Below are 25348 nucleotides of genomic sequence, written 5' to 3' on the forward strand. Positions count from 1 at the left end.
GGCTCTAAAGCTGGGGCTCTCCTGGGTGCTGAAGGCGAGCTGGAGCTCTCCTGACTGACGCTTTCCCCCCTCGGTCCCTCAACAGCACAGTTCTTTCCAGTTGCGAAGCTAATCTTAAGGACCCCCTGATTCTGAAGCTGCAACCCTCCCGGCGGCTGCTGTTGAGCGGCTCTGTTGTAGGTCCTAAAGCTGAACTGAAGCTTGCCCTGGAGCTGCTGCTGGCTAGCACCTGCCCTGGGGCTCTTAGACTGAGCCAGAGCTCACCCTTATTCTTAAGATTCACGTGGAACTTTCCCTGGCTCTTAAGTTCACTGGAGCGCTCTCCGACTCCGAAGCTGGTTAGCGCTGTCCTTGGTGCTGAACTGGAGCCCTCCCTGGCTCTGAAGCCGAGCCGGAGCCCTCCCTGGCTCTGAAGCTAATCGACAACAGGTTTGTAAGATTCGCTGGAGCTCTCCTTGGTTCTTATCATTCGCTGGAGCTCTCCCTGGTTCTGGTTCTTAACCTTCGCTGGAGCTCTCCCTGGTTCTTAACCTTCGCTGGAGCTCTCCCTGGTTCTTAACCTTCGCTGGCGCTCTCCCCGGTTCTTAACCTTCGCTGGCGCTCTCCCCTGTTCTTAGGGCTCGCTTGAGCTCTCTCTTGTTCTAAGGATTCGCTGCAGTGCCTGATTTCGACGCTCAGCTGGAGCCCGTCTGGTTCCCTGAACTGATCACATCTTTCCCGGGAGCTGCCCCCTCCCCGGTGCCTCACATAATTCGGGCCTGTTCCTTGTGCTGGAGCTCAGACCCCTCCATCAGGCCAGGCGAGCTGCGGGCGGTGCTGGAGATGCGCAGGGCGCTGCCCCTGCTGCGGTAGATGCTGGCAGGCGCTAAGTGCTGCCCTGAACCCCAGCCAGCCACCGCGCCCTCTTCCCGCCAGGCACCAACACCCCTCGGCCTCCGTCCTTTATGCACAGCACACTCTTCCAGATCATTCAGAGGAAACAGGCTTTCGAGTTCAACAGGCATGGCCGGCCAGTGAGAGACATGGAGGAGAAGCACAGCGGCCGCTCCCTCAAGGGCTGCCCGGAGGCGGGGTCCCGGAGCCCGGCCGCCGGCGGAGGGGGCGGCGGCCACCACCACACCAGCCCCGAGCTGGAGCTGGAGCTGGAGGGCAAGATCCTGCGGGCCGTGGATTTCAAGGCGGAGGGCAACCGCTGCTACAAGGAGAAGAAGTTCCGGGAGGCCATCGGGAAGTACCACCGGGCCCTGCTGCAGCTCAAAGGGGTGCACGTGGCGGAAGGGCCCGAGGAGAACCTGCCCGCCAAAGGCAGGCTCCGGCTGACCGAGGCGCAGAAGGGGCTGATCGAGTGCACCGAGATCGAATGCTACGACAGCCTGACCGGTGGGTACCCAGCTCCACCCTTAATGTCCTTTTTTAATGTTCGTTATTATTTACGGTTTCCAAACGCACCACATACCGATGGCTCAGTTAGTTAAACGCTCGCTGCTAAAACAAGGGCTGATTCCGAAGTCGCCTGTTTGAATCCCAGCTACGCCAACTGAGCATTCCACCCATAGTCGGATGGAAAATCCAGTATCATTAGTTTGGGTCATAACACTTCTTATTTACAGCGCTTAGAGACTGCTGAAGTGAGGTATGAAGCAAACGAATAGGCCTGCAAACCAATTACATAAACAAGAAATGCTTACAAAAGGCAAGGGCATATAGGCGACACCAGTCCTTTGTTTTCAGTCACTGATCACTGCCAACAAAGACAAGGGAATGATTTGGAATACATCTGATTAAAAAACACACACAGCCACAAACACACACACAGCCACACTTCTGTGCACAGTTAGATACAGGTTTCATGTGCTAGCGCTGTCTGATAAGTTCCCTTTCTAACTTCCAGTGGTGGCTCCAAACTATTTGAATGGCTACACGACCAATGCAGAGGTTAGCCTGTGCACGCGCCTCCGAGAGATATTCAAAAGGTTTGCAGAAACCTTACTATAGGAGCTAACTGGCCTACTCAAAGTCATACAACTGTTTATGAAATGCTATTCTACATGTGGAAAATTAAACACCCAACACAAAGCCCACGAGTTTCTAAATAACCCCAATGTTTACACTTTTTAAAAATCTAATTCCCATGCAGCGCTCACATTCTGTCTTGAAATTATCATTGACAGAGTTGTCTGGAAAATTCGGTAATGGTGTTTTTAGTACAGAACTGCATATTATTCAAGTTACTTACATTCTGACAGTATACAAGGTTCAAGGTTTTATTAGAGATTTAGAACTTCAAGTGAAATCTACAATATGCAAAGTTAATACAACTTTGGATTTGAAAAATGAGCTAAAAAATGGCAAAAAGTTTACAACACATTAGTTCATTCATTGGACAATTTATAATCTCCGTGCAGGCCTTGCCGTGAAATACCATATATATTTTTTTTAAAAGTGGTTTTAAACATCTCTGTTGACAAATGTTTAAGGCAGGACAGCTGAATATAACATGTTCAATGGTCTGTACATCATTATTACATAAGGTGCATATTATTTAGCCCCACACAGCATTATGCATCTTCTAACTCTATGTTCTAGATTCCAGTTTAAATATACTTAAAGGACTGCTACCTGACATGAACCTTAGACTTTTGTGTAAATTTATGTTTTTTTGGGGTAATCACAAACTATGAGTTAATAGTAAGCTTACTACTGTGCAGACTCTGCTGGCAGGGCAGAGAACTTTGCCAATAAAGAGATAGAACAGCTATATCTTATGTGTGGAGTTCTTCGCCTCAACTGCAAAATTTCAGCAGTTGTCAACTTGCTATTCATTTGTAGTTTGTGAATACCAAAACAAAATGTCAACTTGTGCAAAAATGTAAGTTTACCTTTATGAATCAGGTCCAAAGGTCCTTGATGGACTCAGGTCTCAAAAGTCTTTGTGCCAAACGAGGTTTCAACCTAAACAAGGTTCTAGGGTCATCATCAGGAGGGGAAGAGAATTCAGAGCACGAAGTAGCTCCCAAACTTCCAGCATGTACAAAAATGCAAGATACAAAATGTAGATATGTTAGTAGAAGTAGGAGCTAACCTGAGCGGGAGGGTGCCACTCTCAGTCCAAGTTTGTGTACATTAGTAGGAGAGAAGAGGCAAATTACTTCATGGACCCTGGAACGCAGTGCCCAAAAAATCAGGGCTCGGGGCAAGGAACACCTGTGGTAATGCATGGTCAATACTGTGCCTAGAATTGTGCCAGACCGTAAATTTGTAGAGCGCGCACTAGCAGGCTTAAAATTGCACCTGCTCCAGTGATGAGCGGGGTGAATAAATGTCCTGTGCTACACAGGTATATGCAATAGCTCCCATGATATTGGGCTGAACCAGGAAAACACTTGATAAATGGGGGTGGGGGTGGGAGGGGGGGCGATTAATTGTCAAGTCCCTGAGTAGAGCTCCCACAGACGAATGGAAACCAGATTCTCTCTGCCGGCTCCAGGAAAAGTCTGGCTTAAGAGTAATGGATGCAATCAATCCAGCAGTTTGATTTATGCAGGAGGGATGTATGACATTACAACGCATGCTTTTACCACGCATGCCTTTACATCGCAGTTTTTACAACGCATGCTGTTACAACGCATAGCGCTAAGGGGTGCTGGATAGTGAATAGTTTAATTTACTATTCCAACTCCAGTCCCCGTGGATAGTAGGGAAGGTGTTGGATAGTAAATTAAATCTATTCCCTATCCTAGAGCGCCCCCCACAGCGCAATGCGTTGTAATGACATGCGTTGTAATAGTTGCGTCGTAAAGGCACTGCGTGGTAAAAGTTGCGCTGTAAAGGATGTTCCCCATGAAGGAGGGTTCATTGAATTAGGCGACACAGAGGCAAGTTATGAAGCATTATGCGCACATTTGTCTCCTGTATTATTTAACAATTTTGCCATTTTAACACATTGAGTCCAATCATTGTGCTAAGGAAGTTGGCACTGGTGCTGCTCCTGAAGTACCTTTACTATGTGTCAGGGAATCTTTGTCGACATTTGTTACTACTCAAAAGACCAAATTGCGGCAGCAATGCTTCCTTGATGCAGTAGAATGAAAGAATGCGCTCACACAAAATATGTGAACAGGGTTTACGTTTGATTTTGCTAAGAAGCAAGCAGCCAATCTGTGAAATGGAAAATACCCCCGAATACAATTTTTTTGGGCCCCAAATATTTTATCAACTTTAAAGAATAAAGAAACCAGTGGTTATATGAATGTATTGTACATACTAGAGGCCTAATATAGTACAAGCATGACAGGCACAACGTGGCTCCTTTCTATGTTTGAATACTTCAGCCAGTTTGGGATTTTCAGCCACTAGCAGTCTGTGTTTACTGAGCTTTTACTTCTAGCGTTAAAAGCAAAACTACAAAACGGGACGGCAACAGGTTGTCCAGGGCTGGACTGGCCCTACCGAGCATTGTGCCTTTCCCTGGGAGGCTGTAAGGGTGGGGGCTGCTTTTGTTACTGGGGGTCGGTTTTGTAGAGCCAGTAAGTGAAGCAGCAGGCACGTGTTTCCAGCCTCCCGGCGCCAGACAGTGCTTCCCCAGGGGCCGGTCTGAGAAAATTGCCAGGGCTGCTTTGTGTTCCCAGTCCTGCCCTGATGCAGAATGTTGAAAACTCAGAACTAGTTGATATCACAAACAGCAATTAAAAAAAAAAGTGCATCTGTGTCCCTTCTTTTCTTGTAGATTACAAAATTCTAACCAGTCAACTTGGTCAAGGGGCAGAGACGCCTTTCAAGAGACGGTCCCCACATCTCAGGGATAATGCAAGAGCATTTACAAGAGTCTAAAACAATGGGTCCGTCTAAAAGTATTGTAACATAGCAACATGAGAGCTCGTTGGTGCGACTGAGTAGGATGTATGATGGTACAACGTGTGCTTTTACCACGCGTACCGTTACCACGCAGGTTTTACAACGCAAGTTGTAACAACGACTTGCGTTGGGGGGCGCTGGATAGTGGAATAGTTTAATTTACTATTCCAACTCCAGTCTCCGTGGATAGTAGGGAAGGTGCGGGATAGTAAATAAAACTATTCCCTATCCTACAGCTCCCTCCAGCGCAAGTCGTTGTAACGACTTTCGTTGTAAAACCTGTGTGGTAACAGTACCGCGTTGTAAAAGTTTCGTTGTAAAGGATGTTCCCCCCTGAGTACATTAGGGTCATATGCTCTGGCCGTAAAACATCCTTTACAACGCAACTTTTACCACGCAGTGCTGTTACAACACATGTATTACAACGAAAACCATTACAACGCATTACACTGGGGGGCGCTCTAGGATAAGGAATAGTTTTAATTTACTATCCAACACCTTCCCTAGTGTCCACGGGGACTGGAGTTGGAATAGTAAATTAAACTATTCACTATCCAGCACCCCCAAGTGTAATGCGTTGTAAAGGTTTGCGTTGTAATACTCGCGTTGTAACAGCATGCATGGTAAAAGCATGCGTTGTAACGTCATACATCTGCTCTGGCCGCCCACTTCTAATGACACTTTTTAGCAGAGGGGTCATTGTAGATGCCAAATGTGTCTGGCAGACAGTTTTTCAGCCAAGCCCAGACTGTGGCACCTTTCATGTGCAACACCTACGTGACAAGCACACTGTTTAAACAGATACACCATGTGTTGCAAGTGTAGCCCTGCAAGGGCTGCCAGTAGTGGACGGTGACCCCAACTGAACACTGTAAGTACTTTTTCTTCGGTCTTCCTGCCCTCAGCTTTAGAAAAAACTTAAAAGGTTCTGAACAATACATAGACAGGAAGGATGAAATTTACTAATAACTTGTGCAACGCAGCCCAGCAACTAAACTAGCTGTGCTTTGCGTGAAAGGCAGAGAGCAAGACATCACCATATGTATTTGATAGCACCATATGTATTTAGATATGGCGCTGTTGCTCTCTCCACTTGTGCTGGTGCATTTTAGACCACCTAGCAATGTCTTGCATAGGTTTTGGAACATAGAGATCTCTTGAAAGCCACCTCAGTTACTTAAGGTGGAGCTATGCAGTGCAAGTGGATTTATGAGATTACACCATTGCCATCCTGATCACACAGATAATCTTGCTTCTCCAGGAGAAGGGCTCTCTCTCTCCCTCTCTCACATACACTTACATTTGGTTCTAGGAAACACATGAAAAAGGAGGCACCACATGACACCAGTGTCGTCTTCTCTCCACGTAGGACTAGAGTTTCTCCTCCTTCACAAGAAGTGAGTCCCCCCTCATCTCAGCTTAGAAGTAAAAACAGCACAAAGTGATTCAAGTCACAGGATTGGCACTCATGGGTTCTGGTAGGGCACACAAGCAAACAAGCATGCTTGAACCTAACTAGGCGCAAGGCCTGATAGGCAAGGCTTAATCCCTAACATGGACCAAGATGCCACCAGTTCTGTGGCCATTAAGTTGTAATCTGTCATATGTTGCCCTACTTCCTTCCTCACTGGACAAGCGTAGCTCTAGGTTCTGCGCTTCTCTTCCATATCACCAGTGCCGGCCTGAGCTGCGGAGATGCTGCAGGATAAGGAAGGCCTTGCGAATTGTGCCTGCTGGTGGCTCAAGACCTACATAATGCTTACAGTTTCAGCCTTTGGGGTTCCACTGATAGTGTTCATGTTTCCCTAATTACAATTTCCAAGGCTGGAGTTACTCAGGTGGCATTTGGGTTCATTCTTTCCCCATTTTGGGCGCAGGTTGAGGCCTAACACTTTTCCTGAGGTTCTCCCACACAACTGGTAGGACTCACTCGAATATTCTCACTGCAGTCAAACACAAACAACTTCCAAGAGGTGGTCACCCAAACTAATACATAAAGATGCAGACAATCAAACAAGACCAACACTCACAGGTTGCAGAGCCCTCTGACTTGCCCACGAGGCCACGGTGCTCTCATAATCATGTATACATGAGATCTTGTCCATAGTCGCTCTTAACTGATTTCGGTGGGATAGAGGTCTCTTACATGTTGCTATGTTGTCTTTGTACAGAAAAACAGATCAAGAAATTGCAAAAGAGAGTTGTGTCGTCTTTGCTGTTAAAAGTATGCATTAATCCATGCCCCGCCATGCACGCATGTGCACACACCCTAAAATCATGGTGCGGTTTGAGAGTCTAGGCAACAATATAGATTTTGAGTTTGTTTTAAAATATAGACTGCAATGTTATGTTATGTTATGTTACTTTATTTTTATATAGCGCAAATCACCACTGGTCTCTAAGTGCTTCAGAGAAAGAGCAGGTCACTGCGTAGCTGCAAGGGCGGAGCTTAGACAGATGTCAATGTCTCTCTAAACAGGTGGATCTTTAGAGGCTTTCTAAAGGGGAGCAGGGCCGATTCCTTGCGCAGGTTCCCCAGTAGATCATTCCAGATCCGTGGAAGGAGGAGCGAGAATGCTCTGCCCCCTTTTGTCTTTTGTTTGTACCTGGAGGAGGCTAGCCTGCAGGCCTCAGAAGAGCGTAGCGCCCAGCCGGGAACGTACTTTTGCACTCTATCTTTTATGTATTTTGGTGCATCCCCATACAAGGCCTTGTGGACTATACACAGGCTCTTGAAATGCACGCGCTGGTCAATAGGCAGCCAGTGCAATTTGTGTAGTAGGGACGTGGCTCGCGTACTCCTAGGGAGACTAAAAATGAGCCTGGCTGCATCGTTTTGTACAGCCTGCAGTCTCCTCAGAAGCTTCTGTGGGATGTCCAGATAAAGGGCGTTCCCGTAGTCCAGCCGAGAAATGACCGTGGCGGAAACAATTGATTGTAGAGCAGAGGTAGAGAGGAGAGGGACAAGCCTCCGTAGTTTCCTGAGTAAGTCCGTGCAGATGCCTACAACCGAAGACACCTGGCAGGACATAGACAGATCCGAGTCAATTTTCAGGCCCAGGCTTTTTACTACTGGCATTGGGATTGGCGCCACACCTAATTCTGAAGGCCAAAAGAGATCACTCCAAGGGCTTTTTTGAGCTGGAATAATCAGCACCTTGGTTTTATCCGGGTTGACTTTCAAAGAATTGTTTGCCATCCAGTTAACAGTAAACCTGAGCAGATTTTTCACTGATTCTTGCACCTGACTGGTGTTATCAAGTCGGACCAGGAGTTGGGTGTCATCAGCGTAGTTAAAGACCTGGCAGTCTGTGTGTGTGGCAGGACCATGTGTGATGATTGGGTATATATTTTTGTGTTGAAGTGTGGTGTATGCCTCTGGTGTGAACCCATGACATTTCTTCAGGGAAAACTCCAGGAAGCAGGGTTCTAAGCTAAACAGGTCTTCAATCAATCAATCAGTTGATGTGTAAAGCACGGCTTGTCACCTGTGAGGTAGCTGGCAGGGTCCAGGATCTTAGTTGAAGAGCCATGTTTTCAGAATCCTTGGGAACTCCTGTAGAGTAGGGGAGATCCTGAAGTGCAGGGTGAGGCCGTTCAGGGCTTTGGCTGCAAGGTAGGAGAAGGAGGGTCATCCTGTTCTGCTGTGTCTTTTGTGGAGAGTGTAAGCCAGCAAGAGCGAGGTGGAGTGGAGCTGTCTGGTGGGTTGGTGGAACTCAGGGGTTGGTTGATGCAGGCAGGTTTGGAGTTGTGCAGGTCCTTGAACGCGTGGGTTAGTCACGTTATTTGGCATCTCTTCTGGACCGGAAGCCAGTGGAGTTTTTTTTATCCTAGGTGAGGGTGATGTGGGTGTGATGAGGGAGATCCAGGATGAGTCTTGCTGCTTCCTTCTGGATGGTCTGTAGACATTGAACTAGGTGGACCTCGATTCCCACATAGAGGGCATTTCCGTAGTCCAGTCTACTGTGATGAGGGCTTGGCTAATGGTGCACCTCGTGTTTTGGAGAAGCCACTGAAAATCTTACATAACATGCATAGGATGAAGAAGCAGGAGGATGCCATGGTGTTGACTTGGGACCTCATGGTGAGTTGTCTGACCAGGATGATACTGAGGTTTCTGGTGTGCTCAGCTGGGTTTGGAGTAGGTCCTAGTTCTGTAGGCCACCAGGAGGTGTCCCAATGGGAGTTGTTGCTGACGAAGATCAAGACTTCCGTCTTGTATGTGTTGAGCTTGAGGCAGTTGTACCTCATCCAGTTGGTGAGGCTGGTCATGTGTTGGTGGAAGATGGCTCTGGCTGTAGAGTTTTCAGAGAAGATGAGTTGCGTGTTGTTAGTGTAGGATATATTATTGAGCCTGTGGGATCTGACTATGATGGCCGGGTGGGGGGTCTTGCAGATGTTGAAGATGATTGGTTTCATTTCAGAGGTGCAGGGTGGAAAGTGGCCTCCTTGTGTTCTGCCGGCAAAGAAGGAGGTGATCCATCTGAGGGCAGTTCCTTGGATGCCTCTGTCGTGAAGTCTGGTGATGGGTCTGTGGTGGGCTGGTGTTGAAAGCCACTGAGAGATCAAGGAGTATACGGTCAGCTGTCTCCTCTTTGTCGAAAAAGTCCTGGATGTCGTTTGTGGCTGCAATAAGGGCTGTTTTGGTGCTGTTGTTGCTGCAGAATCCAGACTGGAGTCTTCCAGGAGGTGATTGTGCTGCAGGCAGATGGTGAATTGTTGGTTGATTGCTTTTTTAATGACTTGTGCTGGGAAAGGGAGCAGGGAGATGTGTCTGTAGTTGCTGAGTTTGTTGGTGTCCGCTGAAGGTTTCTTCAGCAGGGGGTTGACTTCTGCATGATTCCATGCATCTGGGAAGCTGGCATAATCCAGTGAGGTGTTGAATAGAGTAGAACGTTTGAGGCCAGTCCTGGATGCTCCTAGGTACAGATGTGGTGGGGGCATGGGTTGGATGTGGCCCCTTGAGTGGATGGATTTCATGATGGTGTCTTAAGTGGTGAGGTGGTTCCAGATGGTTAGCCTTGGGATGGTCGTGTGTGTGGAGATATGGCTGCTGAAAAAGTCTACAGGCTTGAATTGAAGTTGGATTTTCTATAGATTTGGTCGATTTTGTTATGGAAGAAATCTGCAAGGCTGTCACATAGGTCCTGAGAGGGAGGGATGTTGATTGTCACCACTGTGGGGTTGGTAAATTCCTTGACTATGGAGAAAAGCTCCTTTCTTCGATGCACGATGCCATGGATTTTTTCCTCATTTCCTCATCTCACGTAGTTGTCGGTGGTATGGGTTGAGTGGGGATTTATAGGCAGTTCTGTTGCTGAGTCTTTGATTGCACGTCACCTCCTGTCAAGGGGATTGCAGTGGCATCTGGCTGTCCTGCGGTCCTCAGTGTACCAGCTGGCTTGCTTGGGGGAACTTCTGTGTTTCTTGTTCTTAAGGGGGTTGACGCTGTTAGCAGTCAGTGATTCAGATGTTGAAGCTTCTGACGTCCTGGTCCACGTTGTTGTGGTGTTTTGGCAGGTTGAGGGTGAGCATTTGGGGACTGAGGCCTAGTTCCAACAGCAACAAGTGGTATTGGGTTGCGCCGGGGGGAGTGGACATGCAGATAGTTATGATAAAGTGGACAATGGAGTGGTAGGCCCATGGGAGTTTGGTGGTGTGGTTGTATTTGATGCAGGCACTGGAGGTAAATATGGGGTTGAGTGTATGTCCTGTGATGTGCGCTGGGGTTGTGCAAAGTTTGGTGAGGCCGATGTTGTTCATGCTGTCGAGGAAGTTGGCGGGATTAGGGTTGATTGTGTCATTGAGGTGGAAGTTGAGGTCACCCAGGAACATGTAGTCCTTGGAGTCTATGGTGAGGGGGACAATGAAATCGGTGATGAGGTGGCAGAAGGTGGTTCGAGGTCATGCTGGAAGGTAGGTGAGGGTTTCCCTAATGGTGGATTTCTCGTCTGTTTGGATAATGAGGTAGAGCTGTTCCATTTCTGGAATGGTGTTGTCAGTGGCGGTGGTTCATTTGATGGAGTCCCTGTGGATAATGGCGATTCTCTGCCTGGCTTGTTGATGCTGTCACGGTCGGTGAATCTGTATCCTGCTGGAAGGTTGAGTGTGTAACAATTAATATCTGTTACGCTGAACCAAGACACCCCCTGGGTGAACGTGCGCTTTACAAATACACGTAATATGGTATGTTAATTTATCTCTTGTGCCACCACTGTACATCCATTCTACTACAGAAAAGGCCCTTCACATCAAGGTCAGCATTCTTCAATAGAGATTAATTTGTGTGGATTTTCTGATAAGCTGTTATCATCAATAGTGTAGCAAGGGTGTCATGGAAAAATGGCCCCTTTGTCTACTGCAAGAGTAGTAAAATACAGCAGTTATCTGGGTTCAATCGGCCCCTAAGGGGTCTGAGCCCAGATCCACTTCACCTGCTGCATTAATGGTGGCTATGCCCTTGATTGACTGCTTTCTCTTTTCATCTTGTTGATATTGTATTGTATTGCAGCATTTATATTGTGTTTAATACCCCTATGTGGCACACTGAAGCATGTGCTTACAAGGGTAGTTCACTACATCATGAAAAGTGTGTGGTTGGAACGGTGTTGTCTTTTATTTATCCTGTGTCGGAACTGTTTCCATATCGTACACAATGACCACCAAGATGCGGATATTGTGTTATGAGCCGCAACGATAGCATTGTGGTGGAAGACTAAGTGTTAGAGACAGATGCCCATTTATTATGGGTTTCATTGTGCTGGTAGCTTTTAACAGCTCTGCAGGTTTCTTTATGGTATTTCATATGATATAGTCTGTTTAGCTGCTTACTGAGCTGGGTTGTCCAATCAGAAATGTTGTGTGTAGTTGTGGTCCCGAGCCAGCATGGCTGGAGGGAGAGAGAAGTGGAGAGATGTGTTGGGATGTGCATTGTTACTATCAGCCGATATCTGAGTGTCATCGTGAGATGTAAAGAAGCGATCAGAGGGTATAGATATTTTGGACTTGCAGTGGTGGACGATATTAAAGTGCTCAGAATTGTTCAGCAATGTGTGACAGATCTCTTCAGTTATTCCAATCCATGCAATCCCATGCCTGTATTAGAGTTGCTTGGTTTGTTAACAGGTATGTCTTCGATCTTTCGGAATTCCGGGAAGTTTTGATTCACTCTTCTGCTCTATGCTTTTTCAGGCCTGTGCTTCTATTAATACTATAACTATAATTTTGCAGCGGATGTTAGCCAGGATCCAGACCTTAGTTAATGCAACAAAACAGCACTGTTGGTTTTTACATTTTACTGCATTTACTGTAAATGAGTGCAGCCCCCTCACACAGTTACACATCACAATACTTCAGTATTTACGCAACGTACACCAAGTTCTCTGATGCTGGTACACAAGAGTTTTGAAACTTTGTAAGCTTAAGCTTTATGACTGGACATAGTTAGGGTCACTAGAATTATGGGGCAGGGGAAGGCAGGGGAAGGCCAAATTATGCGGCAGGGTAGAGTAAATTATGCTGCAAGAAAAGGTAAATTATGCGTCATTGTGTGGCACATTTTGTGATTGTATTACTTCATTCTTTTGCCATTTTTACACTTGTTAGTCCTATCTGGGTAACAATTGCACCTCATTAGTACCAGTTTAACACCCAAATGTTTTGCTGCGGTTTTACTAACTTTCGCACCGTTTGAGCTCAAAACAACGTTTTTTTGGCTAAAATCTGCAGAAAAAGCGGCAGATGGTGGATTATGTGGCAAAAGTGGTAAATCTCTAATTATGCGAACATCACCGCAGCCGCACAATCACATAAGTCCAGTGGCCCTGGGCAAAGCCAGTAATATTGCACAAAAGCTGCTATATTAATGTTTGCAAGCGTACGGGGAATAAACCTTGTCAGCTTTCTTCTACAAGTTTGTACGTGCTTGTACTTTTAGGGAAAGGGACCAATGCATATTGCTCAGTCCCCATCCCAGAAGGAGCAGTCAAACAAGGCTGCTAGGCCTAGTCCTCGTAGCACAGAAAAATATACTGTCCTAAATGGTTCTATGATGATACAACTCATTCTGTTGTAACGCATGCCTTTTCCACGCATAACCTTTACCACGAATATTCCTTTACCACACATACTTTTACAATGATTTTCGTTGTAAATTCATGCATGGTAAGGGCATGCTCTTTTTTTTTTTTTTTGCAGAGTTTTATATAGCGCGAACTAGACCCGAACCGAATCAGGTATCAGAGCGCTTTACATAGCACCAGTTACGTTACATGAGGACAGACACACATTCATTTTAGGCACGGGGAGATTAAGTGATTTGCCCAGAATCACAGGAGGTTTTGGTTTTGGCGTCGTTACCGAGACTCGAACCCAGGTCCCCAGGTCCGAGGTCGAGCGCCCGAGCCGTTAGGCCAGCTCCTCTCCCCTCTTGGTAAAGGTTATGCCCCCACCCCTAAACCCTTCTTACAAATACCCCTCCCCTGCCCTTAACCCTTAATTCGGACCCCCCTTTTTTTTCCTTCTTGAATCTCATATTCCCCTCACCTCTCGTTTTCGGCTCTTCTCATTCTTCTTCCTGTTTACGTTGCACATCGTTAAGAGGAAACGGAAGTGTCTTTCCGTTCCCTCTAACGACATGGATTGCCTCCACACAAACTGCAACAGGTGCGTTTTTTGGGGGTGGGCGAAACCCCCCCAAGCCCCCTTTTTTTCATGTTTTTTTTGGGGGGGGGGAGACCCCCCTCCCAAATCCCCCTTTTTTTGTTTAGCCCTTACCACGTATGCCTTTACTACGTATTTCGTAGTAAAGGTTTGCGTGGTAAAGGCTGTCGTTGTAACCACGCTTGCCTTGTAATGCATGCGTGGTTAAGTTAAGCGTGGAAAAGGCCGCGTTGTAGTGGCCGTTTCCCGTCCTAAATATGTAGCTTCATGCCTTCAGCTTTATTCAAGTTCCTCGGGACAGCCTATGTGTGAAAGCACTATAAAAAATGTATTTAACTTTAGCGTGCATCTCGAGTCCCTAAGCCCATGCCACTTACTGTTACATAAATAAAGGAACTGTTGTCATGGGAATGATTGCATTTTTGCATTGTAAGGTACAGGAGACACACTCTCTCAGCTGCATTTCACCACTGCCTTGCCCTGTGCCCTTAAAGGAAGAACCAAACATACGCAAATCAGTCTGACTCGACTCCAAAAAGTTCGTGCCGAGCTGCTGTTAAGCAGCATGACAGAACATCTCTGAAAACTTCCACACATCTAAGCACCCACGTTCTCAACAACCCCCGAATGTTTAAGGAGTCGAGTCATGCCCTCCCCTAGTCGAGGGCGCGAGCTTTCCTTTGCAAATACTGACCTAGTTCAGTAACAGCCCCCCCCCCCCAATGCTATGTTTGGCTTCTGCTGCCCTCCCTTGGCCCCACCCGTGCACGTAGGTGCTGCTGTGTTTTGCTGTTCATGCCGTTTCCAACCCGAGCTTTATCTCCGTATAAACTAGATACATTAGTCAATTAGGTAAATGACTCCTCCCTACGAATGACCCAGGGCTGAAAATGATTGCTCCAGTCAGCAGCACGTTTTGGGGGCCAAGAGTCCTTCTATCAACATTCAGCCTGATCATGGGCTGTATCCCTGGGTGTTTCATACCTGCCAACTCGAAGAACAACCTCACCGTGGAGAAGCGTGGCTCAGTGGTTAGAGGCGGCAGACCCGGAAGCTGAGAACGACCGTGGCCTCGGCGGGTCTCGGGCTCAAAAAATCCATGGACTCGATAATTCTTGCTCCGGCGCCTACTCGACTCACGGGGTCACACTCTGCGACTCTGGGCAATAGCTTGCTTAATCTCCACTACGGCCCCTCGCGGTGGGATGCGACTCTGGGCAATAGCTTGCTTAATCTCCACTACGGCCCCTCGCGGTGGGATGCCTGGCTTTCACCTTGTGAACACCCTGCCGGGGTTTCTCACAGGGGAATACCAGGACGGGTTCCCTAAGCAAGCGCTTAGATACCGTTTCGGTGATTTGCGCTATATAAATACATGTACCGTGCCAGGAGGGGGCGGGGTTTTGAAGGGGGTGGGGCCTTGTGTATCTACTGCACATTTGAACCCCATCCTGTCCCCTAACCCCCCCCCCCCCAAAAAAAAAACCTTGCTGAGGCTGGTGCCAATGTCCTGTGCCCTTTAAAGGAAGTCTGCAGCTCAGAGCCTCAGAAAACGAGCTGGAAAACCACTATTTACTTTAGTTTTCAGCTCCTGTTCCCTCCCACTGTGTGATATCGGCTCCTCACCGGAAGTCCGTGTGATGGGAGCTGATATCTGTCACACGGTGGCACCTGGCACCGTGTGAGCCAGCAGGTATGGTTTTTATCGAGTGAATAAGGAAAAATTGTGTACATTAGGCTGTGGTTATCACAACAACATTGGGTTATACAGGTTTATAAATGTACCATGTAACAGAGTATCCTCAGGTGGAGTGTGCGGTATTTTAGCTTCAGATGTAATCTCGTTTACATCATGAATGTTACATGTTGTAGCCACAGGTGGGTTCACACATATCTCATGAAGGTTGCGTGTTGCATCATCAATAGGGTCTCCTGTAAGTCATGAAGACTGCATGGAGAACCCACAGATAGGACCTCATGTAGACCATGATGGTTGCATGTTGTAGCCACAGATTGGATCACATGTAGAGGTTGCGTGTTGTAGTCACATAGTAATCTTATGCACTGCATGAAGCTGTGGGTTGCAGCTGCTGATGGTATCTCTTGTACCTCATGAAGTCTGCTTGTTGTAACCACAGATACGATCTCATGGATGTCGCGTCTTGATTCCGGCATGAAGGGTTTTGTCCACATGGAACCCTAGGCAGTAGATATATTGACAATCTTTGCACCCAGGCGGGATCCTTGCTAAGAGTTATTGATGATGGCCACTCTCTGCAGCTGGGTCAGTCTCTGATCAGGTTCATATATGTTAAAAAAGGCTACTATCTTAACTTTTATAAAGTCCATCACATCGAGCGAATTCAGAAATTGATATAGTTTTGCCAGGTACATGTATTTCTTAGTGGAGCGACATAACTTGCAGAAGCAGTAGACATTTGTAATGTATTTCATCAAAACCCACATTTTTTCTTGTACAGTTCAAGTACTTTGAGAATAACAGACCATCACAATAACAGTACAGAACACTTGTGATCCTTCAAGGTGAATTAAAAGGCCCTTGAATCCATTCCTATGATCTTGTTTTCACAGCACTAATCCTCTTGCAGTCTCTTTCCAGGTACTTCAGGGTCACATAAATGTCATTACTTATGCCATCTGTGAAAGGGATCCTTGCCCAAAACTCCTACAAGCTGTTGAGATTAGTACAGTGTGTTGTTGCAGGTGGGGAATGTGCCCTTCCATCATATGTGTCCTCAGGAAAAACTATGAGATCGACGCATTTCGATCCTCATGTCAATTGGATTGATGGGTCTTCACCAGATCTATGGTACTGCGAGATTCTGCACACACTGGGATTCAGTTCCACAGATTTGAGTTTCTACGCAGTGTTGGATGAGTCTGCCCCTGTTTTCAGTCAATGTATTCTTTTGATGCACTACAGAGAAGCAGGACCGGCTTTAGCACTGGTGCCGCCCAGTGCGACAATCTTTTTGGTGCGCCCACATCCCATGACCGCCTCCTCGGACTCTCTCATTCCCACCGGGCAAAAGTGCCCGTCATCTCTCCAATCATAAGTTATTGCTAAACACAGTGCCTCCCCGCACCCCCCTGAGGTCAGCGTCACATCCACAGGTCAGCGCCCAGTGTGGCTGCACCCGTCACACTGCCCTAAAACCAGCCCTGCAGAGAAGCACCATCTAGGAGTAACCGCAGAGTCTCAAAAGAAGGCTTGTGATGCAGCAGTCCGTATACATTTGTTATTTACATTCATATGCATATTAGATTTTTGATCAGAGATCAGACAGCACATCCCACTCTGAGTTATTGAGTTTTGTAGCCAAGATCCTATCTCATGTATATCATGCTCATTGCACAAATTTGCCACACATGACATTCCATGTACTTCTTGAAGGTGATGGACTATGTCCTTGGATGGATTCTCGTGTACATCACAATGATAGGGAGCTGTATATTCAGATGGGCTCTTGTGTACTCCATGAAGGTTGGGAGTACGGTGACAGATCACATCTCAGGGCAGCACTAGTCTTAAGGATCTTTTTAAGGGTGCTTGCCCGCTACCAAGTGCCCCAACAACTGGATACCAACCATCCCACCAAAACAAATCCCGTTAGTTCGTTTGAACTTCAAAAGATCAGATGACTGGATTACCAGTTTATTAATCAAAACACAAGTAAATAAAGTATTACTATCTTGCATTGGGCCGCTCTAAATTCAACAAGAAGTAAATCGCCACCTTTTTCTTTTTTTGCCATCAATTGATGGTGGCCGAGTTTGGTACATTGGCTGCCCATTCTAAGGCTTCGTGTTTTTCTTGTGATTTTAGAGGTTTTTTTTGTTTAATGTATGGATCGCTCTTTTATTAACAGAACCCAAGAGCGAGCGGCACTAAGAGTAGGAAATTTATGACCAGAGCCTTGTCCGCTTCTTAGCAGGAAGTTAGAATTCAATCTATTACTGCATCTTACCTGTGATTTACCCAAAAGGGTATCTCGCACTGAATCAAATCTACGATTCTTTCGGTACACAGCTTTTACCAAAAATAAAATGCTATTCGAAAAATTACGAATTTTTAACAGGTGCCGTTTTGGTTTTAAGTAATCGTTTATGAAAATATCTCTTTTTTGTTTTTTTGTTTTATACTTTGCGATTTAAAACTGATGTTATTAATGGATTACGGGCTTTATTTGGGATTTCCACAGAATGTGATGAAAACACGCAGCAGGGATTCAGGAATTAATTGATTCTTTTACTCATTTTTACTGTTTGAAGGTTCTCTATTATAAAGATTTTAATAAATCAAACAATTTACCAAGATTAGTCATTGTGTACCAATTTCGCTCTATGCTTCTAAACGCTTTAGATTTGTGTTGCCTTGCTTTTCATTTCTATAGGGGTTATATCAGTGCATCTTAAACACATGGTTTACACCACGTGGCATTCTATTACTTCTCCACAGTCTGTTACTGTCAAAAGGGATGTAATATGTATCTTTCGTTTTAAAAACGATGTACGTATGATCTACGTATTTTTTCGACAATTTGGGACAGGCTGTCATTCTCTGATATTCCAACTACATCATCATAACTCCAGATGTTCTTTTCCTGCCAGCAATCTGAAATAATTCATGGGCGAAAATTGGCTTTAAGTAGAGATGCTGAACACTTAACTAAAGTACTCTTTCCATTCAAGATGAGACACTTTGGAAAGTCCCTTTAATGAATTCTTCCCACCTCTTGCCTCTTTCCTCCCCCTTCTACTTCCTGTCTCTTTATCTCACTAGTGCAGGTTCTTTGTCATGCTGGCTTTCTCCCGCTGCCATCTTTTAGCTGGCTTTCTCCCTTCTTCTAGCTGCCTCGCTTTCTCTAGCTCAAAGTGTGATCATGAAAACTAAGTCCAGGTCCACAAAGCTGTCAGAGCCCACCATCAGCAACCATCAACACAAATTCACACTGGACACCTGTTCTTTAAATTGTTTGATCAGGTGCCTGTTAAGAAGTAGGCAGTAAAATGGGACACACATTTTTGTAAATTAGAAGGATTCTTTTACAGTAAACCAATGCTGTAGGAAGCCCAGGCCTGACATGTCACTCAGTCAATCAGGTTTCTTGTAAAGCATGAATACTAACCCATTAGGGTCTCAAGGCACTGTGTGTGTGTGTGTGTGTGTGTGTGGGGGGAGGATGTCTGCGGTTCATTCAAAGAGCCAGGTCTTGAGGTCCTTCCTAAACTGAGGCAGTGACGGTGATTGTTTGAGGTGAATATGCAGGGGTTATAGTTCTTTCCAGCGAGGTAGGAGTAGGATCTTCCCCTGGCCAGGGGATGGTGGCCACGGCCAAGTTGGCAGAGCAAAGATGTCGGGTGGGTGTTTAGAAGGAGAGGCAGTGGTTGAGGTTTACAGGTCCGACATTGTGGAGGGCTTTGTAGGCATGGTTGAGGAGCTTGAAAGTGATTCTTTTGTTGATTGGGAGCCAGTGACGGTCTCTCAGGTGACTAGTGATGTGTCAATTGCTCTGCTACAGGTCTGACGGCATTTAATAGTCAATAAGGTGCTGTAGAATTGCTCAATTCACTTATTGAGTTGCACCACTTGGGACATAAAAGTGAACATATTACTGGTGTTTATGAACAGCATATGAGGCCATCAGGGCCAGACTGGGAACCAAAACCGGCCCTGGCAAACTGCGCGGAGGGTAGGGGAGTGCAGCCAAGCTGTTTGCTAGGGCCGGTTTCGGACGCTTTTGTTACAGGGGGCCGATATTGCCGACCCCCGGGGGCCGATATTGCCCCCCAAAAAAACTGCCCCACAGGGGCCGAAAACCGGCCCTCATCCTGGTGGCCCACTGGGAAACTCCCGGTGCCCGCTACTGCCAGTCCGGCCCTGGAGACCATCAAGGAGATGACACGAGATATCAGTCTCAAAACCGAATCATTCACGTTTTTCTACCGGCACGGGCGTCCAACCTAAGTCCAGGAGGGCCAAATCAACATCAGAGTGTCAACATATCCTCATAAGAATAATGTATTAACAGAAATACAAAAGGAAGTCATTTCATAGTCATGATTTACCCTCCAAAAAAGAACATGGATCTGTCTCTCCTAGACCTATGTTGGGCACCCTGGTCCTGCAGAGTAATTTTATACCTTAGCAGAGAATAGTTAACAGGGAGGGCTTTCATATTACACCAACTTTGTCCCTAAAATTGATTCAAAAAGTTTCTCCCTATGCATGTGCGGCAGGTTATGTGATCCTGGACTCCAACACTAGTTCACGAAGGGGGCTGGTTAAATCAAAGTGTGACCTAGCACGAAGGCGACGGTGACACTTTGTAATATGGACCTCGAGGAGAAAATCGGGGACAGGACAGTTTCGGAGACAAGAGAAACCCCTTTCTCCTCTGCTCACTATTGTCAGGTGCTGCCTGCTTTCTGAAAGTATTTGCAATTGTATAAGGTGGATTTGCATGTCAATCGAATGCATGGAAGATGCTTATACAACTGCACCTAAAAGCTTCCCACCACCTATCACAGCGCTCAAAATATGTGTTTCACTCACAGAAAATGACCTTTTTGAATACCACACCCAATCACGTGTCCTTAGTCGCCTCTGTCGTTTGAAAGGTGCACTACACTGTCATATGTGGAACAATACAAGTGACAACTTTACATTAAGTAAACCTTTTTTTCACATTTCTATATGTGATTGTATATCATTAAGGCTCCCTGTTTTCCATTTTTACTTTTTGTAACAGATAAACACAGACATAAAACCACCCATTTCTCTGTCTGTATTTATTTTTAAATATGTAAAAAACAGGAAAATGTGCTTTGAGTGAATGTTGATGCTGTCAGTCATTAATGTTAGGCCAATAACTATGCAGGCTGACACACAAGGGTGTTAAAAAGCACACAAGGGGCACGTTTCCTTGATGGGCCATTAAACAGGTGCAGATGTGCAAGTTTGTTCTAAAATGCATTTGTACTATGAATAAATTGCTTGTTATATCACTAAAACCCAGCACATATCCAGTTGTGGCGCGACAGCTCATATTTAAATAAATGTGGAAATATACTCGTAAAAGGGTAAACTTTTTAACAAATATCAAAATAAATATGGATAAATACTGATACAATAAACAAAAGAAAAGTATGGATAAATATAGACAGAAATGCCTGAAAAAGAAATCCCATAAAACCGGGAGCTCTGTATATAATTAATTTATGTTGGTATAGCGCTTACACAATCAAGAGACTACTTCGGAGTGCTACTATAAACAGAACGTGATCACAAACTTAGATTCCTGGATGGAAAGATACACGCATGCCACATGGTGCACTTACTTTACTGAAACAAAAATGCATATATTATCAATTATATTCATTTTAAAGGAAGAATGATAGCGAGAGAGTGCCACGCTTATTAAAGCAACCTTTGCATTCCTCAGTTCTGTTTTACTGCACAGCGTATATATATATATATATATATATATATATATATATATATATATATATATATATATATATATATATATATATATATATATATATATAATGGAATGCATAATTTTGCTAACATAGTTTCATGTATGTCCACTGGCAATCAGTGTGGCTTTTAAGTAACAGACAGAAAAGTTGATGGCAATGAATGTGCAGTTTATATATCAAGATTTCTAGTCTATACTGCATATATAATCTATAGCTATTGAAGTTGGTACCTTAGTTGTGAATGGAAAAAAAACCTTTACAAATCAAGTGAATTATAGATAGGGTTAAGACATTTCAACGAAACAGTATTATTCAACGTTGTCTAGGAGAATAAGGCCCCTTCCTATATGTGTGGCTTATTTCCCACTGTCCAGTTCAAGGTAGTTTGGGCGCCCCCAGTGGTGGCTAGTTGGCGCTGTAAACATCTAATAACGTTGGCGCTATATACAATGAATAATGTAGTAGTTAATGATAGTTATGGAACCTAGAGAAGTAAGGTTCCATCCCGGGTCGTTTTATTTGGAAATCGGGCCATGGGACAGTGTCATGTAGGCCAATCAAGACATATGACCTCCACCTGTCATCATCAACGGTTAGAGGTGCCAGCGCGAGCCACTGTGTGGTTGCCTTTTTGTACTCGGCGAGGGGCTCCTTTTGATTGTGATTGCTTGCATTGCCGAACACCCTCTGTGACGCCGCCTCGCGCCCGCTCCAAATAGCCGAAACCCGGATGTTTCCCCACCTGTTACAATCCCCTGGCTGTCGAGGCGGCTCATGCATAAGCAATGAGCCAGCCAGGCCCATGCGGCAAAACGCTGCGAAATCACATCTTTCAGATGAATAAATATACACGACGGAACGAACATCTTTTCTGCAAGATGTGCTTTTCTTTCTTAGCAAACTGGAGGCGGGCGTGGGCACTGGGCAGCCAGAAGATACGATAAGTAAGTGGCATTGTGGAGAAACAAAAAAAAAAGGCCCAAATGTCACACGTGTCTGAGGAGACTGGACTGGCGCATTATAATGGTGGTTTGAGGGGGTGCGACAGGTGGGACTCTGCCCCCCTTCCACTCACCCCGACATCATGTCTAAGGGTGATTGGTGGAGAGCCATGTGTAGGTGGGGTTGAGGAAACAGATTTGGACCATGTCGCAGGGGGGGCTCTTTTAGGTAAGGCCATGACCAGACCCGGCCCTTCCTCGAAGTACACCCAGGGCGGAAATAAATGTGTTGTTCACGCTGCCCAGAAATGGGTCCCGTGCTCACTTTGCCACTGGATTCAAGCTAGCCTGGCTGATGACGGCTGATTAGCCAGAAACCGGTCCAAGGATGCTTGTTTCTGGTCCAGGGAGGACCTGGCTTGGCAGTTCGGGCTGGACTGTTCCCATGAGGCACAGGGTCAGACTGATTTGCATATAGCTGTGTCTGAACTGGGTTGGCAAAGTGAGCTAAAGAACGATGATGGATTAACCCCAGATCTGTGACTGGGGCTGAGTGTCTGAAAAGTTTCAGCGCTCCGTCCATCATCTCCTTCTGTTTGCTTTGTCCACGCTGCTACAGCAGGGGCCGTTATTCAAAGGTTGGTTCCTGGCGGCATCAACAGGATGACTTGTCTCTGATTTCAAACATCTTGTAACCCCCTTACCCCACCTCTACCCACAACTCACCTGAACGGCCACTAGCTTAGGCTGACCAGGCTGTCGGAATGGGGGGTGTTGGTATATGGCAGCAGGCGGGTGAAAGGTAGATGGCAGGGCACACAAGGGGGCTGCTAGGGAGTTAAATACAGCGAGTGTGACATGTTAAAAAGGATTAGAACACCTTTTAACTAAATTACTGGGGTAGTGTAACCAGAATTTTAAAGCCAAAAACTGGGACATTTCCCAAAGTAGAAGAAGGACAACAATTTTACTTCAAGCGAGGGGACAGAATGACAGCGCTCCTCAGCAGAGAATTACAGAACAGGCAGTAGGAACATAAATAAAATGTCATTTTTAAACCCAGTAGCTTGCCTGTTAATTAAATTGCGTTCTTGAAACAACTGTTAACTATCACTGTTTTGATACACATAAAAAAACAGCCTGCCGCAGTTTTCAGTCGACCCTCTCTAAAAACTGGGACATGATCTAAATTTCCGGGACAGCTGGTGAAAAACAGGGACTGTCCTGGCAAATCCAGGGCGTCTGGTCACCCTATACTGGGGCCAAGGTGGAGGGACGTTGCTGTGCGCAGGACCTTAATAGAGAGAAAGAGCTCCGCGAACCCTTCTGAAGATTGGGCCCTGGGCCCAGCTTGCTCATATCATAAGCCAGCCCTGGCGTTAGTGATAGTGGAATTACCTGTAGGAAGACAGTTGAGTGGAGTTACCTGTAGGTAGTTAGTTTTGAAGGAAAACACACAGGATGCCCTGTGTCTCGCGATGCTTTCTGCATTCTAGCGGGTTGCAGACTTTCACTACCTTCTTTACTAAAGTTGGCGGGTCTGGGCCTGCGGTGCTGTGATATAGGGTTCCACCCTGCAACAGAAATTAACTAGGATTTTTAACCTGGGAGCCACAGCCCTGACAAGTTTCCCAAGTTTAACAGTGACTAGTTGCTCCAGTCTAGTTTGTTCTTATCATTTTGTGACTTGTAGTCCTGGTTTGGTAATAGAATAAACAAGACAACATGTCCCAGAATGCAAAGAATAAACCTGGACTGGAGCAGCAAGTCATGCATGGAATTGGAAATTAGGCAGCTATGGTGGCATCTGGGCAGATGCAACAAACAGATGCCAGGCAGTAGAAATTATTTGTAACTGGCCAGAAGGAGTTACCAGGTACAGTTTTGCTTATGCCCCCTAAGGTAATGTATAAAGTGAGGTGGAACTTATCAAGCTGGCGTTTCAGGGTCTTTGATTATGAGTACCCCGGAATGGGCTATCGCATTTACTGCACCCAAGGTAAGTATCCAGTGTAGTAAGTGTCTCCTATCCTGAATTTCAACAGGAAAAATGGGGAATTACCTTTGGAGTTGGTGCTTTTCATACACCATTCTGCGTGTATCTGAAAGTACAAGGCATTTTCCCATCTGTCAATTTCAGCAGGTTTACCAGACAAAATGTATTGAGAAGAAAAATGCAGAGGGTGCAGCAAAGACCACAGTATTTGAAATTTTCTCCTTCTCCAGACATTCAACGCCTCAAACAGTGTCTGTACCTCACACAGACCGCACGTGCAGCACCTACACAACAGCACAATAGCACATCAAGCACATCAGCAAAAGCAAAAGAAATAGAACAAACCTGTGTTAAAGACATGACATTTGACAGCTTCAAACCACAACTTTCACCAAATACCAAGCCACTTGGATTTACCCAGGACATCAACCTCATATTCAGGGAACACACTGCCATAAAAACAAGCTTTTGCAATGCAATAGGACTCACAGTTACGCTAGACCTATTGCATTGCAAAGGGGAGTGCGGGTGGAGGGCAGGTGGTGAGAAGGCATGCACAACGAGAGTGCGGGCGGGGGGTGAGAAGGTACGGACTGCGGGGAAGGGAGAAGGCACAGGCAGTTTAAGAACCTCATTAAAGACAATAGTGCTCACAATCTAAATAACACATACCATGCAACACTTGAAGTAAAGGGGCCACTAGCCATGGAAGGATATAAATGACAACATGGCCGTCATAAGGAGGGACTAACAAGCCTATAAACCAATCGGAAGGCAGCATTTAGGAAGGAAAAAGACACAAGGCAATAAAAAAGATGGGCGGGGGTGGCTTCCATCATGTAGTAAACTACCACAGATCAACCACAGAGCAGCGCTTGCGCGCTGGCTCAGGCCTCTACCTAAAAACATATACAGCCGGGAACCAGCTCCCATTTCTAAAGAAAGTGAAAGCATTTCTTTGAGAAAGTGGCTTCAGAATTGCTGTTTCAGCCCTCGTTCTCTTACATCTGGATGGTAGTAAGGCCCTGTTGCATGGCCTACTAGATCCTACTTTGCCTCCCATTCCTCCTTTAAGTAAAGTGAGCAGATTTTCAGAACAAATAAACGGACAGCAATAGACAAAGAAATAGGACTACATGCTGGTACTCCAGTGGAAAAAAATAAAAATTATATATATATATATATATATATATATATATATATATATATATATATATATATATATATATACATATATATATATACCACGCAATGAGCAGCACCCTCAGCTGGCGTTGAACAAGTGATTTATTAGGTACAGAGCATCGTCTTGCATGCGAAAAACGGGTAACAGTCATAGCATCCTTGATGGCCTGACGCGTTTCGAAGGTGTATATCCTTCTCTTCAGAG

The 25348-nt window shown here is 45.7% G+C and overlaps 1 protein-coding gene across 1 annotated transcript in view; it reads left to right on the plus strand.

The window, feature by feature from the left end:
• Positions 1–922: 922 nt before the first annotated feature.
• Positions 923–25348, plus strand: part of TTC9B (tetratricopeptide repeat domain 9B) — a 205046-nt gene continuing 180620 nt past the window's right edge. Inside the window, exon 1 of the mRNA XM_078660665.1 lies at positions 923–1380. Within this exon, the coding sequence (XP_078516791.1) occupies positions 945–1380 (436 nt within the window). The 5' untranslated portion in view covers positions 923–944. The remainder of the gene's footprint in view (positions 1381–25348) is intronic.

This window comes from Lissotriton helveticus, chromosome 9 (assembly GCF_964261635.1).
Source record: "Lissotriton helveticus chromosome 9, aLisHel1.1, whole genome shotgun sequence".
Classification (NCBI taxonomy): domain Eukaryota; kingdom Metazoa; phylum Chordata; class Amphibia; order Caudata; family Salamandridae; genus Lissotriton; species Lissotriton helveticus.